At 43.2% G+C, this 27,861-nt stretch overlaps 2 protein-coding genes across 6 annotated transcripts in view; one reads left to right on the top strand and one right to left on the bottom strand.

Moving 5' to 3' along the window:
• loxl3b (lysyl oxidase-like 3b) overlaps positions 1-12,625 on the top strand; it is a 60,092-nt gene extending 47,467 nt beyond the window's left edge. For 3 of the 5 annotated variants that reach the window (XM_015343829.2, XM_015343831.2, XM_015343832.2), the window contains 6 exons: positions 4,018-4,177; positions 5,989-6,232; positions 8,374-8,489; positions 9,925-10,061; positions 10,264-10,375; positions 10,607-12,625. In XM_015343829.2, the coding sequence (XP_015199315.2) occupies positions 4,018-4,177; positions 5,989-6,232; positions 8,374-8,489; positions 9,925-10,061; positions 10,264-10,375; positions 10,607-10,680 (843 nt within the window). In that variant the 3' untranslated portion in view covers positions 10,681-12,625. Of the gene's footprint in view, positions 1-12; positions 169-4,017; positions 4,178-5,988; positions 6,233-8,373; positions 8,490-9,924; positions 10,062-10,263; positions 10,376-10,606 lie in introns of all 5 variants that reach the window. The other 2 variants (XM_015343830.2, XM_015343833.2) reach the window with 1 other exon arrangement.
• Positions 12,626-18,381: 5,756 nt separating this feature from the next.
• LOC102688355 (serine protease HTRA2, mitochondrial) lies at positions 18,382-27,827 on the bottom strand. Its single transcript, XM_006629143.3, has 8 exons — positions 27,311-27,827; positions 26,389-26,593; positions 25,028-25,222; positions 24,098-24,130; positions 22,029-22,137; positions 20,916-20,985; positions 19,120-19,215; positions 18,382-18,910 (listed from the first exon to the last, which is right to left on the bottom strand). Exons 1-8 carry the CDS (start codon positions 27,715-27,717, stop codon positions 18,745-18,747), a joined length of 1,281 nt encoding a protein of 426 aa, XP_006629206.2. The 5' UTR covers positions 27,718-27,827; the 3' UTR covers positions 18,382-18,744.
• Positions 27,828-27,861: the final 34 nt, after the last annotated feature.

Genomic DNA, 27,861 nt, shown 5'->3' with positions numbered 1-27,861 from the left:
GCTCTTCCACAGATCCGGCTGGTTGGCGGACGGTCTGCCTACGAGGGCCGAGTGGAGGTTAAGAGGGGGTCGAAGTGGGGAACTATTTGCAGTGATGGCTGGACAACCAGAGAGGCAATGGTAGCGTGCCGCCAGCTAGGGCTGGGGTACTCCCTGCATGCCGTCACAGTAAGTAAGACGCGGCGTGGTTAGTGTGTACTGAAGAGGGCGGTGGGCTGTGCAATCCATCCACTGGTGCGCCTATCATTTGCAAATTAAGCGACACTCCTAAATAATAATAATAATAATAATAATAATCCTTACATATTCTGTATATAACGCTTTCCATCCCCAAACCATTGAAGTGCAGCTCCCTCCTGGGTGCTGAAGCAGAAGAAGCATCTCAATTTAACTGCTCTGTAGTATCAGTTGTGGTTGGGGAAAAAAAGAATTTTAGCAGCATTAGTCTGAGGCAATCAAAGATGAACTATGAAATAAAAAATAAAAAAGGTTTACCTAGTGCAAGATGGGAGCAGTGCATGATCGTGTGTGTCTGTTAACTAGGATGCAACCACATGATTTTCAAATCGTGATCTTACTGTAAGAGAATAACCGAAAAAAACATTCATTCTAAGATGTTGCAACTTCCTTTATTTGAGAGTATGTGGTTACGAATCTGGGCTGATTATACGCTATATTACAATGTAATACAGAGGGTCCCTGTTTGATGTGCTTAATGTGGACATAAACCATATACATGTGGAAATATTTCCCTTATGAAATGATGGAGATAGGAGTTAATGAGACTAGGAGGAAGTAATTATTACCTTAGGAGAAAGTTCAACATATTTCCCCTTCAAGAATCAAAATATTTCAACAGTAATAGAGACCAGGACATGACGTTAAGTCTACAGTAGTGTACATTCATGTCATTTTCTCTGTATAAACAGAACGATGGCTGTTGGTGAGCCACTAAGTTGAGCACTAAAATGTTATTTAATCAAAACACCCCGAAGAAAGCAACGCACAGCAAACTACTGTAGCGGTCCTCCCTGAACCCGGGAGACCGGAGCTGCAGCTCACTGTCTTGGGGAGGCTAGCCTCAGCTAGGGGCTTGGCGCCTACCAGAGGAGTAGGGGTCCCCCACTTACAACAGAGAGGAAACGGGAAAGCGAGTCTGGTCAGGTACTCAGCTAGGGGGGTCAGGTACTCAGGTTAACGCTACAATACTTTTAACATCTGCTTTTATGTACATTTTATTACTGAATAAAATTACATTAAATGCTTTACATATGATAAATAAGGATGTCTAATATAATGCATCTAATATAATTATATCTAATATAATGTCCCTTCTCGAAGATTCTCCCAACCTCTTTGTTAGGGCTCATCCTAAACACATAAAACTATAAAATAATACAGTAATATATCCTAGCGCTCTGGGGTTCACCTGGGTATGCACCCTCCCCGCTGCCACCTCAGGTCAGCCCCCCACCACTGGGGACTCGAACCCGGGCCTCAGGCGTCACTCAACAGGGACCCAGCCAGCTGAGCTAAAGGGAGATCTCCCGTCAGCCCGGCGGCTGAGGTCCCTGCTATCCACAGGGAAGGGTGGTGACGTCACCATGCTGGCAAGCCAGCTCGCACAACCTGTCATGTCGGCCGTATGCATTACAATATATAATAATAATAATATAATAATAATAATAATTGCTTACACTTATATAGCACTTTTCTGGACACTCCACTCAAAGCGCTTTACAGGTAATGGGGACTCCCCTCCACCACCACCAATGTGCAGCCCCACCTGGATGATGGGACGGCAGCCATAGTGCACCAGAATGCTCACCACACATCAGCTATCAGTGGGGAGGAGAGCAGAGTAATGAAGCCAATTCATAGATGGGGATTATTAGGAGGCCATGATTGGTAAGGGCCGATGGGAAATTTGGCCAGGACACCGGGGTTACACCCCTACTCTTTTCGAGAAACGCCCTGGGATTTTTAATGACCACAGAGAGTCAGGACCTCAGTTTTACATCTCATCCGAAGGACGGCGCCTGTTTCCAGTATAGTGTCCCCGTCACTATACCGGGGCATTAGCACCCACATGGACCGCAGGGTGAGCGCCCCCTACTGGCCCCACTAACACCTCTTCCAGCAGCAACCTTAGTTTTTCCCAGGAGGTCTCTTATCCAGGTACTGACCAGGCTCACACCTGCTGAACTTGAGTATGAGTTTTCTATAATACAAAGAAATTCTGCAACAATTTTATTAAAAACTTTTATTTTTTGGGCTCCGGACACCTTTTTAAAATGGAATTTACTTTCTTTACATTGGAGAATTTTTACTTCCGGGGTCGCAAAAAATCAATGGCATAAAAGCAGAGAGCCGTAAAGAGGGGACAATCTGTATTATATGTAATAAAAAACATTTTCACAACAGAGAATGCTTAATTAGTATGTTGCGTCGTCACTTTTTAATTTTGGAAGTTTGTTCCTCTGATTAAGGTTCTGAAGTTTAAATTGATACATTTGTTTATTTTCTGATGCGATGAGGCGAAAATCACACTACTCAGTTGTGCAGAAATGTATTGTTTGCCCACCTGTGTCCTTGAAAAAAATATCCTCTTCTCCCATAGAAGCTTCTGCATTATACTGCCACCGACTGTAAAATCTGAGCTGCAGAAAATCAGCATATACCAGTATTTCTGTAGGATTGTGTAGGATAATGGCCTTCTTTAAATAATGCATGTATTTGGTAAACTAATAACACATTACACACACGACTGCAGACACAATACAGTAGATGCATTAGACGCAAACATCGTAAATGCTCTAGTTTTGTAATGAGCCCACACTTTTTTCCAATATGTCACATTTTCTCACATTGCGTTTACATAATTTGAATATATGGCAGCCCACGCATAAAGACCAGTTTTAGGTTCTTCGTGGTGCACAGGTCAGTTACATGATGGGCCTACAGACGCTGAACCAGAGCTTTTCTGTCTTTACAAAAGGAGAGAAAGATTCGTCTGACAGTTGCCAGAGTGACGTTTGCCCTTTTTTTCTTCTAGAGCTTTTTTTTAATGAAGTGCACTTCCTGGTACAACTTTTGTACAAAATATAGCCTTTTGGAAGGCGAATTAACAAACATCACTGTTGACCTCGGAGTCCTAACACTTGTTAATTTCACGATAAAGCCTTAGCCAATAGTGTTGAAAACTGATTGGAAATATATCTCTATTTCCTTTTTTCGTATTTATGCACAAATTTGATTTAAATCACTTTAAGTCTCCCAAGAATTCTGCCTTATGGAGTATTGTGCTGCAACTTTTTTTTTGTCTCCTTTGAGTAAACATTAGTAACATTTAGTAAACTACTTCAATTCTGTCCTAAAATTGCAAACGCTGTGTTGAAACCCAATGTTGTGGAAGAGTTGAGTATCGGATGTTAGGGTGTGTTACTGTTTTGGTTTTTTTTTGTTTTCCTGTTTTTCATCCAGAAATGCTTAACACTTTTTTTAACTTTCAGAAACCCATATTAAATAAACCCACAAATAGTCAAAACATTCTTAGAAAAGAAATTATTGCCTAGAGTTTTGATGTTAAGGACACTTGTTTCTGAGGTGATATGAGATCACATTGTCCTGAGACCCCAGCTAAAAGGTGGAGTGGAAAATCATTTCAAGCCTTGTGCACTAGAGGATGCAAAGGCACTAACGTAAACCTGCCTCGGAAGACTTGATGTTTAACCAGTAAAACAAAGTTAAAGTACATGTCAGGTGTAAATAAATAAATGGTAGACAAGTGGGATGGGCCTGTGGGATTGACTGAGCAGTTTGTTTGATATAATTTGATATTTAATGACATATTATGAATGATATGATGTAAACATTCGTATGATAATATTTTTAGCACGAGACAGTATTTCTCCCTCACTGCCACGGCCAAATGAAAAGTAATTTCTATTCCGGGCCCCCCCGGGCGGCTGCTGCCACCACGCCTAACCGCCCTCTCTGTGTGTCCCCGTCGCCAAGGAGACGTGGTACTGGGACAGCAGCAACGTGACGGAGATGGTGACGAGCGGGGTGAGGTGCACGGGCGACGAGATGGCGCTCAGCCACTGCCAGGCCCACGCCGCCTTCCAGTGCCAGAAGGCCAGCCCGCGCTTCGCCGCCGGCGTCATCTGCTCCGAGAGTGAGTGGGAGGGGAGGGGAGGCCGTCCCGCTGGGGCCCTTGGAGATGGGTGACGGCACGTCGCTTCCTGGGCTTCCTCTGGTTTTTCAACAAAGTCGGCATGATCTGAGGTTATTGTGGACGGGTGGGAATGGCAATAATGATCATTGTTTCTTTCCTCACATCGAGTTAAGTATCTGTCTCGGGTGGATTGTGACGGAGGGTGTTTGTTGTGGTTCCTTACTGCCTTACCGCACTGCAGCCTGATCTCTTTGGCTCTCGGGAGCTGAGCAAGGTTGGGCCTGCTCAGTTCTAGGGTGGGGGACCTTCCAGGGGGAAAACAAAAACAAAACCAGGTTGCCGCCGCCAGTGGTGTTGGTGCACCCGCAGGTGGAGATCTGCCCTCTGGAACAGAGTTTCCAAACCAGTGCCCGTCTGGTGACGCTGGAGGTGCTGTAGGAGGTGTCACCCTTTGGATGAGGTGTTGAGCTAGCACCCTGATTACTTGGTCATCAAAGATCCCATGACACCCACCCTGGGACTGCACAAACTGCCCTCTTCTAACGTTCCCCCTTAGTTTCGTTTCTCACCTCTCCACCTCGTCTGCTGTGTCTTGGCAAGCCATGGCTGCCGAGCATCAGCCAGGTGGCTGCTGGTCATCTCCCAAATCAAAAGGAGACACTGTGCCTTCACAGGACTTCTGAGAAGATTTATTTAACTGTTCGTTCTTCCCTCACTGTTGTACCCCGGCGTAATGTGTTTCAGTCAGATTGCTCTAGTAAAATGCTGCTGTATAAACAAGCCTCCAGGTCATTATTTGTCAATGAGACTTTGTTCTCAAATGACTTACCTGGTAAAATAGGAAATAAAAATGATATATTTGCTCTGCCAGCATCTTTGTCTGAGTGAGTGTGTTATAGGAGGCTTATTATATTAAATACTTCATATGTAGGATTTGGCGCAGGGGTTAGCATTACTGGGTTGAATTCCTGGCATGTTATCGGTGTGTAGTTTGCATGTTCTCCCTGTGTTCATGTGGATTTGCCCTGGCTGCTCCAGTTTCTTCCTGCAGTCCAAAGACATGATGGTTGTCCATTGTGTCCGACGATGACAATTGTACTTTGTGCAGCTCATTGGTTTGGAAGATGAGCTGCACGAAGAAACCTGTGTGGGTGAGCTTTTTGAAGTGGGAAAGCCGTTGCCCTGGGGCAGTCCCACTCTCGCGACCTCAGAAGCCTGGGTCCAGCGCTACGAGTAGTCGTCACGACTGGAGACTCCCTTGGTTGCAGTGGATGGCCGTGACGCCTTTCTGTGCCTTGTCATGCCCTTCACTTTCTAGGGAGCGTTGCGACAGTTTAGTGTCCCATCGCTATACTGGGGTATTTGAACCCACACAGACCACAGGGTGAGCGCCCCCTACTGGCCGCACTAACACTAACACCTCTTCAAGCAGCAACCTTAGCTTTCCCCAGGAGGTCTCCCATCTAGTTACTGACCAGGCTCACACCTGCTGAGCTGCAGTGGGCTGCTAGTTGTGAGCTGCAGGATGATATGGCTGCTGGCTTCCAAAGACATACTGGAAGATTGACTGGCTTCTGGGAGAATTCGCTCTCATTAGGATGAATCTTGCATCTTGCCTTGTGCCTGTTGCTTGCCAGGATAGGCTCTGGCTCCCCCGCAACCCTGTACTGGATAAAGAGGTTAGAAGAGGGATGAATGGATGGGTGGGAATCCACACACACTTGTCATGCGTTTGTCTTCTGCCTTACTCTCTATCGCTCATACCTGGCCCTGAGCGGTTCTGCTTGCTATCTCTGCCTTTGCCGTCCCAGCTGCCTCGGACCTCATCCTGAACGCCCCCCTGGTGCAGCAGACCGTCTACATCGAGGACCGGCCCCTCCACATGCTCTACTGTGCCGCCGAGGAGGACTGCCTGGCCAAGTCGGCTGCCAAGGCCAACTGGCCGTACGGGCACCGCCGCCTGCTGCGCTTCTCCTCGCAGATCCACAACATCGGGCGCGCCGACTTCCGCCCAAAGGCGGGCCGCCATTCCTGGGTGTGGCATGAGTGCCATAGGTAAATGGGGGGCCCATCATGGCTTGTGGGTGTCTGCTAACCTGTGTGTCCCGCAGCATGTTCGAGAGGCTCGGTGTAACTCATCAGCATGGACCCCTGCAGCAGGGGTCTCCCACTCCCTTCCTGGGGGGCCTTGTTCCAACCTGAGCAGCTGCATTAATCTCACTGCCTCATTGTTTTCTAAATTCGACAACAGGATAGGATGCTTCCAGGTCTTTTACAGCTGGTTACACAACAGCTTCACTTGACTAAAGCTGCAGGTTAGAAGTTGTACAATTTTGCATCTGATTAAATAATCAGACCAACTCAGCTAATTATTGTATGTTTATATTGTACAGTACAGTATATAAATATCGTTCTTCTCCTCCTCCTCCTTCAACTTCTTCCCCTTCCCCTTCTCCTCCTTTTCCTTCTTCTTCTTGCAACTGAGAGGGTGGTGGGAACACAAACCCGAAGGCACTACAGGCCCCCCAAGAACTGGGTTAGAGGCTCCAGCACCTCAGCATGATCCTAGTGTGGCACACGCCCCTGTCTCGCGCGGTTGACTTACTGTCCAGTGTTTTCACTCTGCTGTTGTCTGCTCTGTGGCAGAAGATCGTTTCTGTGTTGCAGGTGCAGGTGCACTGGTGAACTTTATATCTTGTGAGGCATGGCCATGAGCTAATTTTGTTCAAATACTGGCAGCTGTCCAGTCATGTTTTTTGTCACGTTTGAATGTCTGTGAGTTTTTTGCGAAGAAGATTTAACTCATCCTGTCCCTCATCTAACAAGTAATATTTAGTGTATATTTTGTTCTGTTTTCTGTAATATTGGATCTCATAATTTTGAATCATGCATAAACGTTTTCCACATTTAAAATGACGCTATAATGTTTTATAAATGGTACTTAAAAAAATTCAAAAGAACATGTGAACTGTGAAAGAAATTGATTTTCTTCTCACAAATTTCTAAATTCTTTCTACAAAGGATATTGCCTTGTGCAGTCCAGTCAAATTAATTTTTAAACTTCTTAACTAATAAAATCACTATACTGTTATTATATTGCTCAAAGATAAGAAACTTTACATTCTTTGAATTATCGTAACTGCTTAAAAATATTTGTGGTTGGGTCATTCCGCTACTAGGTAGAGGACTAGGCCACAAAGTTTATTTTATGATCATGCAGGAGTATCTCAGTATTTTTAGTAATAATTATCATTGCTGCTGCTGAATTATGTTGAAAGCCTTTTACGGGACATTTCAGGTTTGTTGCTCCAAGTCATAGTGTGCCCTGTATTTGCTCCATGGATTCTATCCACAACCAGTTTTATAATCCATCATCCATATCCCATTTTTCCTGGTTAGGTGGAGGAGTCCCAGACCTTTGGCTCTGTTAAGAAACAGATGGACAAAATTTTAGATTCACCCGGTCACTAATTTATCAATTGAGCTAGATGAGCCACAAAGATTTCTTATGTTTTTATAATCCATGGGATTGAGTCGTTTTGGGGAGTCAGAAGTGTGATCCAAGAAAAAAAACTTGTTGACTGAGGGGCTGTTGGGCAGTTCTGTTATATAGAAACGGCTCAGTGTTGCAGTAAGTAGATGTTAGTGCTCTGGACTCATAACTGGGAGGCTATGTGTTCAAAACGTGAGTGGAGTCAAGGCACTTTGCTTTGGTTTGTTCGATAAAGGTAGTTAAAATGGGTACACTTATAATTCACTGTGCAAGTGAGCCACCGTGATTGTGGAATGTTGCTCTGGAAAGGGAAGAGCAACTAGACACATTCTAGCATGTTTAAGGAAATGTGCTCCACAGACAGACTGAAGGAATTGAACCTTGTTTAGAGTCTGGAAGAGGGGAGACTGAGGGGAAATTATACAAATATTCAAAATCCCGAAAGGCATTGAAAAGTCAGTAGGAGTATAGTTCAAGGCACCCAGCTATGTTGTTGAAGCCAGTACCCTGGCTTCTTTCAAGAAACAGCTAGGTGAGATCTGTGGATTAATTAATTTATTAAATACCGATAAGGCGAGATGGGGAAATGGCCTCCTGTCATTTGTAGTCTTGTGTTCCAGTACTGCCTGTTGAATGGTAATGTGGACAGGGGCCCCGGCATTTTCCATTTGAAAGCCTTAAGTTTCTGTGCTTGACTCTTCAGGCATTATCACAGCATGGACATCTTCACTCATTATGACCTCCTGTCAGTGAACGGCTCAAAGGTGGCAGATGGACACAAGGCCAGCTTCTGCCTTGAAGACACAGAATGTCAAGAAGGTAGGAACCTGAGGTTTAGAAAGAACAACAGTTAAAATGAACTCATTTGAACCCAAAAGCTAAAGTAGGAATCACATGTATTATAATGACACTTTAATTATCATGTTTCCATAAGCGTGGTTTATTCCATGCTGAGAAGAAAAGAGAGACAACTTTTCGGCTGTGGGGGCTACTTCATGATTTTCATGAATTTCATGATTGACACTGCCCAGGACTGGGTTATCGTCCAGTGTATCAGATCATAGAGAAAGTAGATTACTGTAACAGTGCAGCAGTGGGAGCAGCCACAGCGAGCACTGGTCAAAGACGACGCCCCATCTGAGGGGTCAGCGACAACCCAAAAAAAAGGAAGAAGAAAAAACGGACACTGCTTTGCACAGTGGCGTCCAGACTGGACTGTCCCTCTTCAGCAGGGTCCAGCCCGGGGGAAAAGGAGCGAGGCCAAAACAAAAGAAATCGTCACAGCCGGACAGGAGAAAGGAAAAATAAAATAAAAAGAAACGGAAAAGAAGGCCTTACGCGCTCCCCGCTGTCCCCTCCGGGACTGTCTCTGGAAGGTTCTCCCCTTGCGGGGTCAGTTCATCACCCGGGGGGGGTGCTCAGTGTGTCTTAAAGGGCCCCCACAGCTGCGGCTCATCCAAAATCAGCTAAGGCAACAAGTCGCCCTTAATCCAGGGCTCCACCTCCACACTGGACACACCCCTGCGTAATGCCACAATACGTTTACTTTATGAAATTACAACAAAGTTCTAATACAACTTTGTGAGGAAGGGCAGATCCTAACCCCACACCCTTCTGCTCACCTCAATATCTAGCATTCTTGTAGCGAATCTCTGCTCGGGTGTTGCTGAGACACCTACCTTACCTTCATCGAGCTGTTCCTCGAGTGGACTCCCTCTTGCCTCTTCAGCCCCACTCTTCTGCTTGTCACTAAAGACAGCGGCTGTGTGCCTCCATACCGTCTGAAATCATTCTGTCTGGCACCTGAGGCTTCCCGTAGCACACCTGTCTCATACCTCTCCTGCCTCCCCATCCACTCCCCTGCAGAATCTCCTGGCTCACTCATCGCAATGCACAGGAGGGGTCTGGGCAGCCTCGCCATTCCAGAGCTAGCTGAGCTACGCAAAATATACTCTCCACCTCTCGTCATTTTTCAGGATCCAATCAAAATACTGAAATCGTTAATTCATTCATTCATCATTCACCCCAGCTGTACATGGTATAGATGTCCTTTACATATTGTATTAACCTGTTCATTTAACTCAGTGGAATGTTTTTTATTAAGAGTTTGATTTGTTCTCCAAACTAAGTGTGCAAGCCAGATGTTGCATCATTTTGTCTTTTCGGAATATGCTTTGGGATTTGGGATTTCAGCGGTGTCCAACGCCAACAGCTGATTCCCTTTTCCCTCTTGCTTTTCACGTTTGCTTCCAAGGGGTTTCTAAACGGTATGAGTGCGCAAACTTTGGCGAGCAGGGCATCACAGTGGGCTGCTGGGATTTGTATCGCCATGATATTGACTGCCAGTGGATTGACATGACTGATGTCAAGCCAGGGAACTACATCTTACAGGTAACTATGGAAGACAGAAGAATAGAATCAATATGTACAGTAAAAGGTGTCTCTCAAGCACAGTGAGAGCCCGGAATAAGGTTTAGTGCAGGCTGTGGAAAGAAAACACTAGGATATTCTCCAATGTTATAGTGCTAAGGATTGCCTGCTTCTTGACCTGGCTTTTAGTTCACGCTTTGTGTGTTTTCTTTGCGAATCGCAGGTTGTTATAAACCCAAACTATGAAGTGGCCGAGAGTGACTTCACCAACAACGCCATGAAATGCAATTGCAAATACGACGGCCATCGGATCTGGTTGCACAACTGCCACATTGGTAAGATGTGACGGGCAAAAGGGAGTCATCTATTCTAATGGCATGTTCTTCGACTTTGTATAGCGTGTCCAATGCGCAGTGGGACAGGAGGTGGCACTATAAGTCATATATGCACCTGAGATCTTTTGAATTAACTGTTTAAATGAAAATGGTAGCATGGAGCCCCAACAGAGTAATGAAATAATTAATTGGACATTTTAGCAAATGATTGTTCCTAACTCTTGTCTCCAGGGGATGCTTTCAGTGAAGAGGCAGAGAGGAGGTTCGAACAGTATCCTGGACAGCTCAACAACCAAATCTCCTAACTCTGCAGGGTGTCCAACACATGGACTTCAAAGATGCAGACAAGCATTTGGGCAGGGGGATTCATGACACCAAATCTGCATTTGTGTCTATTGACCCAACACTTCCAAACCATCATTGAGTGCTTGTCCATCCGATACTTCTAATGAATGTGATGATGAAGTGATGATCAATCTTGGGGCATCAAGACTTACCGTATTTTTGGTATTATAGCTAAACCTAAGACTTACGAGAGGACTATGTGATAGCTTTATACAGTTGTCAGTACAGTATATACTTGAATATGTAGTGACTCTTTCTTATTGAAAATGACTTTATTTCTTCATTATGTAAAACAGGCAGCTTTGTATATGCATCAAAGCTAAAAATATTTAGGACTTTAAGCTACCTTGTGTTACTTTTTATTTTCTGAATAATTATTTTTGGTGTCTGCACAGCTAATATGAATTGTGTTTTACTTCTGATCAACTTTTAACACAAGATTTGGAACTGGTGGATTTTCAGTTTAAAAAGCAAAAAAGGATACTACTCACCTGTAATGCCATTTAAATTCTGGAGATTAAAAAGGTCATAATTTGATAAGTCAGTGGGATAAATGCCATTGATGGAGGTAAACAAATGTATGTTAAATACCCTTTTAACATGTTCAACGTAAGAAATGGAAGCTTCTAAGCGAACTCTGTCAGGACATTGAAATATTCAGCTCTTTGGCACTGCTCATATTTGGTGTTTATACCAAAAATGTTTGAACATGTTCTATGGTAATTTGAGTATCTTCTATGGTAAATGAGAAGTGTGTCTCTTTTTAATATATTGTTAAATGCTGAAGGGAGTAATATGACTTAAAAATATTTCAAATAGTGGCATGTCAGGACAGTACATACAATATAATTACTATAAATAATTGCTTTATGCAGGAGATACATCTTTGCATAGATTCAACTTAACCCTTTTAATATGGGTTGAAAGGTGTTGCATCCAAACTGTCATCTAAGAAAATAATACTTGACCTCCACCGTAACTGTGCAGCCTAAAAGAAAAGGGATGGACAGTTACAGAGTGCAGCTGTTTTAATATCATACCTGGGTAAGAACCAGTAGAAACACGTTAGGAAATAAGTGTTCAAACCACCTTCATTCCCCTGTGTGGCTGGAAAGTGATCAGACACCTTGACAATCTCACAATGAGAGCTTCCTGACAGGAGAACAGTCTATTAAATCAGCTATAGGAAACTCACTCCAACAACACAGTAGCCTAATTAGCTGGAGTAAAATTTTAACTGATAGATCCCCCCTCTGATTAAAAAAAAAACATGGTTGGTTCACTGTCAAATACCCGCATTGAGGTTTGTAGAAACATCGAAGACTTTTTCCAGTTTTCAGCGGCAGGCCATGCTGGTTTGGTTCAGTATGCGGTTCTGTCCCTTTGCCCATGTGTCAGCCTGCACTGAAGAGCCTTTGTAGCTTTTAAGAAACGACGACTGTTTTTTTAATGGACGTGGAGGTTATCAGTTTGTCAGCAGCAATCGTAGCAGAAGAGGAATTGTATGTTGTGCTTGGTGCCAGGAAATGATTCTAACACAATTTAAAATATAAAAGCAAGTGTTGCTGCCTTTTTTTTGCTTTACTTTGGACCTTCGTCTGCCACTTTGGAGCCTCGTATATCCTTTATTTTCATGTCAAACATTTCTTTTTTTGGATAGGGATATGGGAGGGGAGCTACTACAGGAACCTCCACTTTCATGTACACAGACTCCTTATTGACTTTGTATTGCACTATTTATTGTCTATTTTAAAGGTGCTCAAAATGTGCAGTACAACTCTAAAATCGACTATATATTATGGTTGTTGTTCATAGGTGCTATTTATGCCAAAGGAAGAGAGTATCATATTGTACATCTGTACGCAGCTCAAAATGAAGAAAAATAAAATCAGGAACCATCTGAAATTGCTTCATGATTCCCATTTACTTTCATTCTGGACATCTATGAGCCTTACAGTAAGAGGGGAAATGAGGCTTTTATGGAAAAAAACATGGCATGGTATCACCATGTGTGGCATCATAAAAGTCAAAACCTTTAAGAAACATCTTGGAAAGATGCAAAGGAACAGGTAGTGCCTCGTTTCATGCTGTGAGGTAAAGAAAAGAAACACAATGTTTGAGCTGTGGAGTCTTCAGGTATGAAGCTTAGAACAAAAATGACCCACAGATATTAAGCCCAGCTGTTTTGAGTGTGTTCTTATAACCTGAAGAAGACTCCATAACTAAAACGTACTGTAGTCCTTCTTTACTTGACCTTTCAGCTCGGGATAAACGTTCACCAGTTCCTTTGCAGCCTACACATGCTGACGCAGCTCCCTGCTCAAACATCTTGGGAAGACGACATCGTGGACATGAACTTGATGTAGATTTCTGTATGTTTTATGTTCTCTTTCAAATCTTATTGCTAGATAAGTTGAAACCTCATGGCACGTTTTTTGAAAACTAACCCAAAAGGAATGTCAGTTATCATGTTAAATGTGTTAGGTCATTAAAACTGACAGCATGTTGTTATTTTGTGTAATACTATAGGACCCATTACCGCCTTGATGCTTTTAATAAGGTGAGACAGGTTACAAAAACCCAGGAGGAACATCACACTTCTTGAGTTGCTAATTGAAAGTCTCATCCAGTTATGTCTTCAGTGTTCCTGGGGAATCAGCTTCAACAGTATGGCTTGGAAACTAGCTCAAGACACCCATCACCTGAATTGTTTGAGGAAAATCACGCAGCTCTTTACTCTATACAGGACAATATTTTTTCTACTTATCTATAATTCAAATTTCTTGACAAATGTTGAATTATTTGTGACCTATTGCTGTATTCAGTGGTATATTCAGATACAAACCTGTGTTATGTTTAGGAATGCAGGTACAAGGTAAATTCCAGACCAGAACCACAGCTGGTCACCAGGTGGACCTAGAGAGCAAGTATAGGAATATGTAAAGATCTGACCTAATACTTGGAAAATCCACAGACCATATTGTTGAAGCTAAATATAATTATTAACTAAGTTTCACTGTGAGTGAGCAATCTATAGATAGGAGCCATCCTCTGGAGACAGTCAAGATGAAACTGAGTGTAGGTAGGAAACGTAGGAAAGCAGGAATTAGGGAAAGGCATTTGATTTTCTCATTTCGGAAACTTTACCAAGGAGTGTTTGTGTTTTCCTTTTTAGCCAGAGCTGTGTAAAAAAAAATCTTCCCTGAGTCTTGGGCTTCAAAGAGTCCTTGTAAAGTAACTGACTTGTACACTTTAACTCAACTCTATAAAACACCAAGTGGGGATTCAGATATTACAGGTAATGAAAAGCTTTTCAGAATTGAACATAATCCCCAACTGCTGTAGTTACTGGGCCCAAGGTCTTGCTGGAGTGTCGTCTGAAACGTGTCTTTGTGAGCTCTGCCTTGAGTTATAAAACTGAGTTGGTTTGTTTTACTGCTGGGGTGTGAATTACACTCTTGTTCAGAGCTTTACCTTCCTGCTTCACCAGCAGTTAATGTGCAATGGCCATTTATATATACAGTATATACATGCTTGTATATATAAAGACATACATTTACTAAAGGGATACCCATTTTCCCAGCAGGAATGGTATTACTTTCAGCACATTCAAACAAGCCTGAGGTTGTTTAATACTTCCAACCAAATGCATGAAATATTAACAGTTAGGCTGTACAATCTTAGCTCAGTTTGTACTCTGGACATTTAGATGGAGTTCCTTAGAACATTTGGAGACTGAACATTCACATTTAATTCATTAATGCATAAACACTATCAAAAATGGAACATGACCCAGAGGACACAAGTGGAAATTGTCATACTCATGCTTGCTGGAGATCCAGCAATCCCCACACCAGAATCGCCACTAACAGCACTCATTCAGTCAATCAATTAATAACCGTGATAATGCACTAGGGTGTACAATCAGTGCCACCTTTTAGACTGTACCTTCCTTTGCAATTTAAAACCCGTTTCCATTCTCTGGTTACTAGTCTTACCTCTGGTTAGTAGTCTTATAAATTTCTTACCTTCTGTGACGTGACCGTGTTCATTTTGACTTTGCTTTCCTGGATGTCCCCTAAGCTGAACATTATTGTTTGTTTCTGGCTCTGACCCCAGCTTGTTTTTTCAGCTTCCATTCTGTATTTGCCTGTGGTGCTTTACTCCCCACCTCTTCCTGGATTTGACTTAAGCCTGTCCCTGGTTTAGGACATCGGATGGCATTTGCGCCTGACTGCTTGCCTGCTACTTCTCCACTTGAATCTAGTCTCCAGTTTTCCACATCTCCGCAACTGTGAGGACAGAGGTACTACAGAAACTTTCATTTGCCAAACCATTTTATACCACACGGTGTCACGGGAAGCCGGAGCCTACCGGGCAAGCAGCGAGCGCAAGGCAGGGTACACCCTGGAGGGGGCGCCAGTCCATCGCAGGCCAAGTGCAAGCCAGTCATACAGGGGGACAATCTGGTAAAGGGCAGGGGGGGAATTTGGCCCGGACTCTGAGATAACTCCCTACTCTTATAGAGAAATGCCCACTGAGAGTCAGGACCTCGATTTAACATCTCATCCAAATGACTGGACTGGACAATCTTAAATATTTGTTGTGCCAAATCATCAGCCTACATTTTCTCATGGCGTTTATTGTGACATGGACTCTGATAATTGGATTCACACTGTCCGTACATCTGATTCCTGACCTCCCTATTGCCTGTGCATACTACACTGTTCTTACCTGATTCCTGATCTCCCTATCACCTGTGCACACTAGAGTGTCCACACCTCTGATTCCTGACCTCTCTATCGCCTGTGCACACTACACTGTCCATACCTCTGATTCCTGACCTCTCTATCGCCTGTGCACACTACACTGTCCATACCTCTGATTCCTGACCTCCCTATCGCCTGTGCACACTAGAGTGTCCACACCTCTGATTCCTGACCTCCCTATCGCCTGTGCACACTGCAGTCCACACCTCTGATTCCTGACCTCCCTATCGCCTGTGCACACTGCAGTCCACACCTCTGATTCCTGACCTCCCTATCGTCTGTGCACACTACACTGTCCATACCTCCGATTCCTGACCTCTCTATCGCCTGTGCACACTAGAGTGTCCATACCTCTGATTCCTGACCTCTCTATCGCCTGTGCACACTACACTGTCCATACCTCTGATTCCTGACCTCCTCATAGCCTGTGCACACTACACTGTCCACACCTCTGATTCCTGACCTCCCTATCGCCTGTGCACACTACACTGTCCATACCTCTGATTCCTGACCTCCCTATCGCCTGTGCACACTACACTGTCCACACCTCTGATTCCTGACCTCTCTATCGCCTGTGCACACTACACTGTCCATACCTCTGATTCCTGACCTCCCTATCGCCTGTGCACACTACACTGTCCATACCTCCGATTCCTGACCTCCTCATAGCCTGTGCACACTAGAGTGTCCACACCTCTGATTCCTGACCTCCCTATCGCCTGTGCACACTACACTGTCCATACCTCTGATTCCTGACCTCCTCATAGCCTGTGCACACTACACTGTCCATACCTCTGATTCCTGACCTCCCTATCGCCTGTGCACACTACACTGTCCATACCTCTGATTCCTGACCTCCCTATCGCCTGTGCACACTAGAGTGTCCACACCTCTGATTCCTGACCTCTCTATCGCCTGTGCACACTAGAGTGTCCACACCTCTGATTCCTGACCTCCCTATCGCCTGTGCACACTGCTGTCCATACAGTGAGTGAATTTTGCTCCTGCGTGTCATGGGGCTTGTCTGTCTTCTGTAAGGACTTGAGAAAGGGGGGACACACTTAGCTCAGGCAATTTGTGGTGTCCACACCCCTCTTGCAGCTGCATCTCACAGTCATCTCTGTCTCTCTGGTCCGATTGCTCCAGCTGCCCTGCTCGTGGCTGCACACAGTCGACCTGGAGGGCGTGCCAGCTAGTTCCTGCAATGGCTAAATCTGCACCGCGGTGGGGGTTCAGGCAGAGTTCACTAATGAGCTCTTCCGGATATCTCCATCCAAAAAGCCCCTCACTCAGCAGACGACAAAATGCAACAGGCTCATATTACTAATTCTTCCTGCCTTTTTATTAAAACCCCCATATAACATCAATTTCTTAAAAATAATTAATCCTGCCAATAATAGGCAAATAATACATAAAAGCTAGAAATATAATAACCTAAATAAAAAATAGAAATACTAAAAATGAAATCCACCCTTATTTTGAACAATACATTTGAAATCAGAGATCAGCTATTTTTGTAGAACTGTTAGTTCTTGTAAACTATTTTTAATAATGTATAAAACTGTTAGTTTTTGTATATTACTCTAAAGTATGTATTTTTGTAAAGGGATTGCTGGGCAGTCAAATACAAGCACTTGACGTTACATTAATCAATGTGACTATTGATTGATAATCAGCGCTGCTGGTTAAAATATTAACATTTTAGCTGAGGTGATAAACAATGCCAAAACCGGGTGTGTTTAGTTACTAGACAGCACTCCTCCATGTCTCGGCTGCATGCAGATGAGGTGCCAGCCATCAAAACCACACAGAAAATATAGGAGACAGGACTAAACAGAAATAAATACTCTGAAGTTATGTTCGACCACTGCAGAACACTTTACTCCCAAGGTTAAGAATATCAGGTGTCTTTCCAGTGATCTGGAGCACTGCACCTGATCTCAAGTAAAAATTGCAGTTGTTACTTTTTAAAAATAAATAGAAAGTGATAAAATTGTTACAGAAGTACTATCTTGTAAATACTTTCTGCAGAACAATTCCAGAACCACATTTTGAAATGAACAATTACAGATTTGAACAGGACAATTTGAGGAAGTCATCACAAAGTTTTAAGGTTCCTGTGTTCAGGATTGTATAGCCTTTCTTATGCTCATATATGTCCGTTTAAGGGGTGAAAGCTCAAAACTGGAGTAACAACTAAGTTTACCACAAGCATTTTCATTAAGACCACTAGTGTATTTAATTCATATCAATGATGTATATACCAAAACAGATGTATCTGAAAAAATGGCAAGGGCATTTAATTAATGTTTAGTGACAGCAGAAGTCTAGCCAAATACATGCCATGCAGGTTGCAAAAACTAGCTGTATAAGATATGAACAAAAATACTTAATATGGAGAAGTTACCTGTGGTGGATCTAAGGTGATGTATAGTTAAATGTGTACAATTTAAATTTAAGGGATGTTTTGTTAAAAAAGTACAATCTATTGTTGCTACTTTATCAATAAGTTTCCTCACTTAAAGGTTTGAGGAAATTCCTACACTTTCAGATTCACATAACTGAATCATTTTAGTATTGAAGAGAAAAAACGCGATTCAAATATTCCAAAACATCAAAGGCACTGACAGATTTAACCCTTTCAGAACCTACAGTGAAACTTCAGCCTGAAGGCCAGAAGTTGAAACTATGGGGAAGTGCTTTTAAACTCAGAACAGAAGTTGTTTTTTTCTACCCAGAGGGCGGTGGGAGTACGGAACGAGCTACTCAGCCGTGTTGTTGAAGCCGATACACCGGCTTCTTTCAAGAAATGACTGATGAGAGCCTCAGATCAATTAGCAACTAGCAACCAAATTGCCTACAAAACCACTTGTCAGTCACGTGACAAAAATATTGAGTCAAAACCAAATACATTTATTTTTTCTTACTGTCCAATCATTTAAGTTATTTAGGCAAATGAGAATATTTATCATGGTGAATATTTTCAACACTGTGGGTCTCACAGAAAACATACAATTCTATTACGCATGAGACAGTGGGAAGACATGGTTTCTAATCTTAATCATATTCATTAAGGCTAAAGCAAGTCCACATTCATAAAATGTGTCTCCAATCCATCTCCAGTTCCAGAGCAAAAGATATGAAGGTAATTAAAAAATAAGTCCTTTTCAGGCTTTTTTGAACACAAACATTCTGAAATAACATCCACCAAGTGTTCTTGCTACTTGATGAAGTGTCCTGCCGAGCTCATGAGGTTTATTCTGTGACCTCAGGAGTCATGTGCAGAATAAGCAGGTCGTCTTGTCTTTTCACGACCATGTTAATGCTGTCAGAGGTGCGCACTGCGTTGTAGATTTCTTCCGCTGTCTTCACCTGCTTGCCGTTGATCTCCAGCACTACATCGCCTGGTTTCACACCAGCCCTGGGAGACAGCGACAGGAAGAGGGATAAACTCATGATGATCTATATGACGGATTACAGCAGAAATGGATCGGGAAGAACATCTAAAACCCAATATCGGTATGGTTGCGAGATATGATGGCTGGGAGACTTCTCCACTTTCCAAAACATCCAGCTGGCAGCGAGCAGGGACACATGGCCGGAGTCGCCGCTCCTGTCTCACAGACTCACCTGTACGCCGGCGAACCCATGATGACCCTGTGAATCAAGACCCCATGGGTCACGTCTGGGAAAGTGGGGTCGCGGAGCTTCAGTTCGGCGATGATGCTGGGAAAGAGACAGCAGAAGGCAGTGCGGACCTCTTTATTTTCTAGCACATCACCCCTAACTACTCCCCCTGTCAGCAAAGGAAACACCGCACCAGGCGGCTTGTGAACCCGGTAACACTGGGCGATTCTGCTCATGACAGCATGTGGCGTGTCACAGGACGATTGAGCTATTTTCGATCTCACTCCCCCAAAACAATTACAGGGCAGTACTACGGGCCTTGTGGGAAGGGGTGGCGATTGTAGGCTTTTTCTGCTTAGCCTGTTACTTGCATTGCCAGTCGGTGACACTAACATTTGACCTACAAGCAGGACTGACTGCATGAGAAGGCTCCCAGCGGAGTTAGCAAAGCCCTGTGCACTCGAGCTTGCTCAGTACTGTCTCCCCCCATCACAGTGGCTGAGTCTGCTGCGGCAGGACACTCATGACAGCCCAGCAGAAACGAGAAGGAATGACCAGTTAAAATGCTTCTAAAAAAAATAAGAACAGCAAGTTTCGCTCAAGTGACTGGCACCAGTCAAAATGAAATCCAGCTTTCCTTATCTTCAGGCTCGTCTGAGGATTTTTAAAAATGAAGGGTTATTATGTGCCTTTAAAATTGTTTAAGGGTACCGTACAGCACTCGCAAAAGCTCTCAAAAAGGGAACAGACACTGCACAACTGTTTGGTGGAAATTTAACTGAAGTTAACTAAGAAGAAAGAGTTTTTTTTAAGCCAGCACTTACACTGTCAAACAATGGGTAATGGAAAAACCTTAATCAATTCCTACATGCGAGATATATTTATTGGGTATCAAAGAAGGGGAAATCTAACAGATGAAAACGACACTCAAAATGAAAACCACTTTCGTCGTCCCACTTTCATTCTGACAAGACTGAGGCAATATTTAGATTTTTTTCTTAACTAATATCGCATATGTAATCGGAAAAAAAGGAGGAAAAAGGTACAACAAGAAATATAGCGCCATAATTTCACAACATAAAGCAAGGAACAAATACCTGTGATCGCTTTGTCAGATTATGGGAATCTGGATTGACAGCTCAGAAGCTGCTCTCAGGTGCAACCATTAGTATCGCATACAGAGAGATGGGTCTAATACTGTATCATCACGATCAGTACTGAAATTTGTGGGAAAGAGCTAAATAAAATGTAAAAAATGCACAGAAACATACCTGCAAGTTTGTACATTCTTCACTGATACACTGATAAAGACAGTAATTGACAATATCTGCCAGGTTCTATATTTAGTACTAATGTATTGCACAATTACTCTGATTTTTATTAATGACTTGTAATTCAATTTGTGTGCTTAAAGTATGCCATTTAGTTTCTATTTTAAATAATTTCATTAGATGTTTAAAACACACATTATTTGCAATACAGGCTATGGCAATATTTTGTTTGCTATATTTAAGGCTGTGTTCTTCGTATACATATGTACCATTTTAAAAACAGTTTGGCATCATAAGTACAAAAGTGGAAAATACCAATTTGATTTAGTAAAAGATATAAAAATATCTCTATGTGGAAAAACAAAGATAGATCTATGAGAGGTATGAGCATGGTATTAATAACTGAGAGTAAGGATTTGCCTTTATAAATAGAAAAAAAATGATTGTGTTGGCAATCGACGTTAAAATGTTGCAGAAAATATTATCACTTTTACATGGAAGTGTTTTTTTTTTAAAAAGATCTTCTACCTGGGAGTTAATGTCAGCATCATCACACCCACATAGCGACGCTTTGCTTCTGATTCACCAAACCAAGATTCTGGAGGAAAACCACAATAAAATAAAATTAAAATCCTTAACATGTCACAGAAGCACCCAGCGCAGAACAGAAGAGATGAAATAGAAGTATGTAACAGTTTACAGTCACAACATTCCTGTCAGATCCTGTTAAGGACTTCTCTCTAACACAGACCAGTAACAATACCGCTGCAGAATAAAAGCACGGAACACACCACGCAGGACAAACACCAGCGTACACAGTTTTTGGCTGGATGTTACCGAGTTGGACTCCTGCAGTCCGATGACATGTTTTCCCAAGTTAACTGGGAATGTTGTCCCCATATGCTTGACCGAGTATGTGCACTGTAAGCTTGTGCCCTGTAATGGACTGGCAGCCAAACCTGGTGCCTGTGCCTGCCAGGCTAATCTCTGGTTTTAAGGACCGTAATTACTAAAAACAGGTAGATGGATGTTCTCAGAGGTCAGAACCTGTGAATACTGTATCATATCTAATTAACACCAGGGACCAAACCTTATGTTTCAACCCCTAAAACACTTACATTTCCAGCCAGGTCAAAGCTATGAGTTTAATTACCACTGCTTTACTGAGGAACCACAAGTGGGCGTAGTTTTACAGTATTTTGCCCAGACCTCCCCTTTCTTCAGCTTTTAGGAACAGTACATTTAGAGCTCAGCACTACACTTGTTGTTGCAGTTCTGTGCGGTTCTTCTTACCCTCTGATAGTTAATTTCAGGTTTATCGAGGAACATGGTCTCCATTTCATATTTGTTTCATGGCTGGTTTCACTTAGTAAGACCTGGCGCTGAAAAGATCATGTCCCTCAAAAAAAAAAGAGTTCTAACTTAAAGGTTTCTGTGAAATTTGGGGAGGAGGTATTTTAGCTCTTGGGAATATGTCAGAGCTCAACACGAAGGGTGAACCGAGATGAAAGAAATACTGGTATGTCCTGTCCTAGTGACTGTGCCGTTTACCAAACCCCCAACTTCACTGTAACCTCTCATTCTTCCCAAAGCCTTGCTCAGACTGCGCCGAGAGAGAACAGGCTGGACCGAAGGACTTACTCTTCCTTTCCTCTGTGCTGTTGAGGAAATACTTCACGTGGTCTGAAGGAATGGCAAAGGAAATGCCTGCCGTCACTTTCATGGTGTTGATACCAATCACCTCCCCATCCTGGAGGCAAAATCAGAGGCAGTCAGAGTGGCTGTAGTGTCATTATAACTGTAGCTCCAGAAGGCCCCACTAAAGCAAGCGTGGACACACTCGGCTGTCTTTCATATTGACCTCCAAACTTCCTACCACCAGGACTAACCCTCTCAGTTGGGCGAGCTACTTTGTCTTCGGTAACACATAATTAAAACTGGGACCAGATTCACTAAAGTTCAGGATTAAAATAACTCGTAGTGAGAAGGACTCAAATGTATTACAATAGGCTACGGCCTGGTTAAAAAAGCTTGTCCTCTGCAGTTTTTTTTTCCCCCTCATTTGCACTAGCTTGGAAAATCAAGAAAGGACAAGATGACTACAGAATGACATCCCAACAGCGCCAACTTAACTAGTTCATGTCATGCCAAATACAACAGAAAGCTTCAAGACAACTGAAGTAGGCCATATAACGTACAGTAAAAATTTGACATTAATACTGACAGTTTTCTTTAACTTTGTGTGGGAATCATATTAGAAAACATTTAGTACAAGATCTAGTATAGGCAGCACAGTGGCAATGCTGCCTCACAGGCTCCTGGGATTCACGGTGGCCTGCGGTGCCTTCTGTGTGGAGTACGCATGCTCTCCCCATAGTGACATGGGTTTTTCCAGTTTCCTCCCACTTAACTGGCATCTTTAAATTCCCCCCTAGAATTAAAGTGTATGTGCCCTGCAATCGGCTGGCATCCTGCCCTGGATATGTCCTGCCTTCAGCACGTTCTGAGCCGTGACCTCACGTTGACCCGAGCCTTTCATGATCTAAAAACTGGGTCGAGGGCTGGTTTTCAGGTAGATGTCATAAGGTGGACGGATGGTTTTATGAGCAAGCCAATGAAAAAACTAAGCAAAAAATTTAAAGCATCATGATTTGCATTCCAGTTACTCGAACCATTTTGTTACCTTGTGCCTGTTTACATATCAAGGAGGTGTGATCCACATAGCCCCAGGGTTCCCACAATTTCACATTCTTGAGTCACAGAAATAAAGTAGTATGGTGACCCTTTAACTCCCATTCGTTTCCCTTCTTAGCTTTGTTTCTTTTGTTTTCCACAGTTATATTCCTGGGAATAACTATTTCTGTCACATGTCTCTGTGTTAATTACACATGGAAAAAAACTAAAAATAACCTAAAGGTATAGCACCTTGAGATTTGTGGGATCGACTGTACTATATATAAGTATAGGAACAAGTAATAGGTTTATTCCATGCTGAAAAAAAGAAGAAAGAGAACACAACGTTTCGGCCGTGGAGCCTTCTTCAGGTGTGTCAGAAGAAGAAGGCTCCATGGCCGAAACGTTGTGTTCTCTTTCTTCTTTTTTTCAGCATGGAATAAACCTATTACTTGTTCCTTTGCAGCCTACGCATGCTGACGCAGCTACCCACCTGAACTATATATAAGTATATCCTACTTAAAACCTACTTAATTGCTGGGAGTTATACAGGATTTCTTGGAAAGACTTGAATTCTTCATCACGCTACTGAGTAAGAATGGAGGGGCCTAGTGCTATGCACTTAGAAACAAAAAAATCTGCAAAAATGATAAAAGTAAATTATTTTTCTGTGTTTTAATCCAAAAGTAACAAATGAACATTTTTCCCTGTGACCTTAAGATGTGATTATTTAAAAAAATTAATATAACTCATTATCATGTCCTTTCAGTAAAATGCGATGGCTGGCTGGGTTTTTTTTCCCCCAAGATTGTGTTTCTTTTCTTTGCATTATGACTTTGCAATTAACTTACAACAACATACTGGAGCATTTATAACAAGGTTTTAACCGGCAAGCTCTGGAAAAAAAAGTTTTAAAAAAACATCATACACCGTTTTCTGAAAGGGACTTTTGCGTTGTTCATTGTCTCTGAAAGACAAGCTTAGGCAAATCCGGAACAACATCACTAGTGTGAAGGCTGTGAAGTTTTGGGACTTACCAGATTGATGAGTGGCCCGCCAGAGTTTCCAAACTGCAAGACAGTACAACAAAACATGTTTTTCAAAAACGGCAACAAAACAAAAACAAGCACAAGCCTAGATTTAAAAGATAAACGATGCATTAAGTTTGCGAGTCAATAAAAACATGAACTATACAATTCGTAAGTGTGAAACAAAAACGTAAAAGAAACGATAAATACCTCTCACTGTACAATAAACAGTAGCTATGTAAACACTTCAAGAATTGATTTAAAAAGAGAGAGAGTCTTTATTATCCCCGAGGGTGAAAGTTGTTTTACTGCAGCAGTGTTCGTGTACAGACAAACAGAAAAAAACAACGACAACAACAATGATACACATACATAGAAAGTCAAGTGTTAATTAACGATATGGCTACAGATATGAATGATTAAGTCTATTGGGTTTGGAGTTGGGGAGGCGGTATCTGCGTTCTGATGGGAGTAACTGGAAGGTATTAAACAAGGGGTGTGAAGGATCGTCACAGATGGATTTTGCTTTCCGTAAAACACGTGTTTGACAGATGGAGCAGAGGGCTGGAAGATCAGTCCCAGTGACCTCCTGACATATTTTCACCAGGCTGCCCAGTTTGTTCTTGCCTCTCAGATTCAGGCAGCCAAATCAGCAGATCAGGGTAAAAGTCAGAACAGATTCAAGGTGAAAACTAACCCATTGTGAGCTAACACCGAGGACATGAATGTGAGGTGTGAGGAATAAATGAAAACAAAGAGCAGGAAAGTTGAGCAGGCTATGAAAGGAAAGGGCCCCAATATCAACCCACGCTCCTGAGCCACAGTCGGGGTTGTTTAGCGACACGTGCTTTCTGTAGAATTCCCCGTGTTATTTGCCGTTGTGAAAACCTTCCGAGTCTGGGCAGAGGGCTCCAGACGGCTGCACGGCGCAGGACCTACGTCGATGGCAGCGTCGGTCTGGATGTAGTCCATGTTGGTGTTGGAAAGGCCCAGCTCCCGGCTGCCTCTCTGCACTGAGCTCACGATCCCGGACGTGATGGTGTTGCGCAGAGCGAAGGGGCTTCCCATTGCGACCACAAACTCCCCCTGCCGCACCTCCGCAGACACACCCAGGGGCAGAGTCGGGAGGGGGTGCTGCAGAGGGGGGAGACACCCATTACACACCAGCGGACAGAAAGGGTGGGCGATTTGACAGGAGTCTCCCTCAGCCACTTGAAGGGATGACATCTGATCGACCAGCGGTGAAAGAATAATAAAGCAAAACTATTTCATACTGCCGACGCTCTTCAAAATTCGCCTCTGCACAACCAGAGCAACACAGGGCAGTAATTCTGAATATAAGGGTGCTCTCCCTTACCGTACTGTATCCAAAAGATTCAGTTCATATTTCAGGTCAGCACAGGAAGGTGACAGAAGCAATTATATTTCATTTTGGAATCTTTAAAATTTTGCAATATTGCTGCTTTGCGGTCTGACACTCATTTCTTTATACAAACAAGATCTTTTCCATTCTAGTGTTGCTAGTGTTATCCTAGGGGTGGCACAGTGGTGTAGTAGTTAGCGTCGCTCCCTTGCAGTGTCAGGGACCTGGGCCCAACTGGGGTGCTGTCTGGGTGGAGTTTGAATGTTCTCCCATGGTTACATGGGTTTCCCCCAGGGGCCTACTGGTACAGGTACATCCTGGCATTTCCCTTCTGATGTTGACTAAAATATAACGTTCTCTAAGCAGGCTCCTCACACTGCTCTGCAACATCTGTTCATGGATTCAAACCAAAGGAATCTCCTATTTGTCAGAACGGAGCTTCAGACTTTTATTGTTTAAACCATGTCATCATGACGTTGTACTTTTCACGCCAAACAGATATCGCTACTTTAGAAAAGGCAAATTCTTCCATTACAGCACTAAAGGCAGGCTACACATTGCACCATGCATGTAAACGTTGTGTGTTGGTAAAAATGTATACACCCCAAAAAACACCTTGTTTTTCCACCAAAGCAAAGAGAATTAAATCATGCAAGAAGAGAGCCATTAAATAATGGGGAAAGATCTTTGAACCCCATATTGTCTGTCTGCGAGTTATTCTTCTGGGACGCTTAAAGTGTGCTTCCTGCTGGGAACTTTCACAAAACCTGCCCATTCAGGAAAACCAGCTGACTATAAAGCTGGAAACACAGATCTGTGCCTTAGCTGTGAACACAGATTGGCAATACCATAGACATTCATAAAATAGTTTTTCAAGTCATGAAAATTTCTGTGTACATATAAAATTGACCAGATCAGACCCCGTTCCCTTGCCTACCTTTGCATTTATCTTGATAGTGGCGACATCTGCTACCTGGTCCACATCCTGCACGACCGCGTTGTACGTCTCACCGTTAGCCAGCTTGACTCTCACTCCTCGCTTGTTGGCCACCACATGAGCATTCGTTACTATCAGCCCATCCTGGCTGATGATGAATCCCGAACCGTTGGAGATCGGAATCTCTCTGCGTGTATATGGGTGCCTAACACAGAATAAACACATGCAACATGCAAGCAGCAACTGTCACAAGCCTTAAAGAAGCCTCATCTTTGACTATAACGGTTTCTGACCTCTGCTGACCACAGAGCACAATCCAGTCCAAGCAGACATAGAGAAGGGCAACATAAGAGGTGGTCTCAGGGGCTGGAATGATCCTGTAGAATCACTGCTGAGTGACTGCTCTAGCAAACCATTTATCTGTGACACACAGAGTTCAGCAGAAACCCTGCAGCAGGCTGCATGAAGGTAAACACCACGCTTTAAAAAAAAAACAGCACAACCTCGTTAGAATGTCTCACTCATCCTAATCAGGGAACAAATGACGTGACCGGAGAAAACCATCAATCAAATTACTCACAGGTGTTTAGGCTGTGACATTCACAAGAAAAGCGGTGTTTCATGTGCAGTGTGCTCACACGGTAAAACATTGTTTTTGTTACGTTTTTAAAATTGCACTCCCTTGTGTTACGAGTTTACAACAGTAAAAGACGACTAATTAAAACTGGGAGTTATATTATTCGGCTCGGGGTAACACTACAAAACACACACAGAATGCTAATGAAAACTTTTAGAAAACCTGTAAAGACTTAGACTGAGATTTTTTGAAGACAGTTCTTAATTTGAAACTCGTGATTTACAATCACAGACCGAACAGCTGATCCGTCTTGCACATCTAAAAACATACAATTGAACTTCTTACCTTCCAACAATCTCAATGTAAACAACTGCAGGCGCCGACTTTTCCACGACATCTGCGATGAAGTTGTACGTATACCGGGGACTATCCGGTTTGACCGGGGTAGCACACCGCGCTACTGGCAGCAGATTATGGAGGGAGGCGCCGGTAAAACGGATCCCCAAAGGACTCGTCCCAGGTGATGACTGATCCTCTGAATCTGCCCTGGAATACAGCAGAGCAGCCCCTCCGATCCCCAGACCAATAACCCAGGCTGTCCTGTACCGACCAGTCCGATGACAGCCATTGCTCCAGTTGTTAGTTTTCTCCCGTCCTTGATCTCCGGGAGTGTGCCCCAGCGCTCGTAGAGGAAGACGGGAATCCTGCAGGCAATTCCTGAACAGCCGAAGCAGGCGACTGGAAGCCGCCATGTTGGCAATTAATTCTGTGACTTCACGTCAGAAAAATCTGTTTACGATAGTTCTCGTGCATTGCATTTTGGGAGATGTATTGAAGAATGTTCCACTGATCTGTTTGATCTGGCCTGGGGGAGGCCGCTATAAAACTACATACCC

Source organism: Lepisosteus oculatus, chromosome 1 (genome assembly GCF_040954835.1).
Source record: "Lepisosteus oculatus isolate fLepOcu1 chromosome 1, fLepOcu1.hap2, whole genome shotgun sequence".
NCBI classification, from domain to species: domain Eukaryota; kingdom Metazoa; phylum Chordata; class Actinopteri; order Semionotiformes; family Lepisosteidae; genus Lepisosteus; species Lepisosteus oculatus.
The sequence above is the reverse complement of the archived record's forward strand: the minus strand, read 5'-3'. Positions and strand labels throughout refer to the sequence as shown.

Bases quoted from the DNA above. Each gene is read 5' to 3' on its own strand.
- LOC102688355 (XM_006629143.3), bottom strand. From the start codon at position 27,717: ATGGCGGCTTCCAGTCGCCTGCTTCGGCTGTTCAGGAATTGCCTGCAG. The intron at 25,223-26,388 runs GTAGGCAAGGGA...CCCCCTCTGCAG, and splicing joins CTATCAAGATAAATGCAAAG to CACCCCCTCCCGACTCTGCC. The intron at 20,986-22,028 runs GTAAGTCCTTCG...GTTTTCCTCCAG, and splicing joins CAGCACAGAGGAAAGGAAGA to AATCTTGGTTTGGTGAATCA.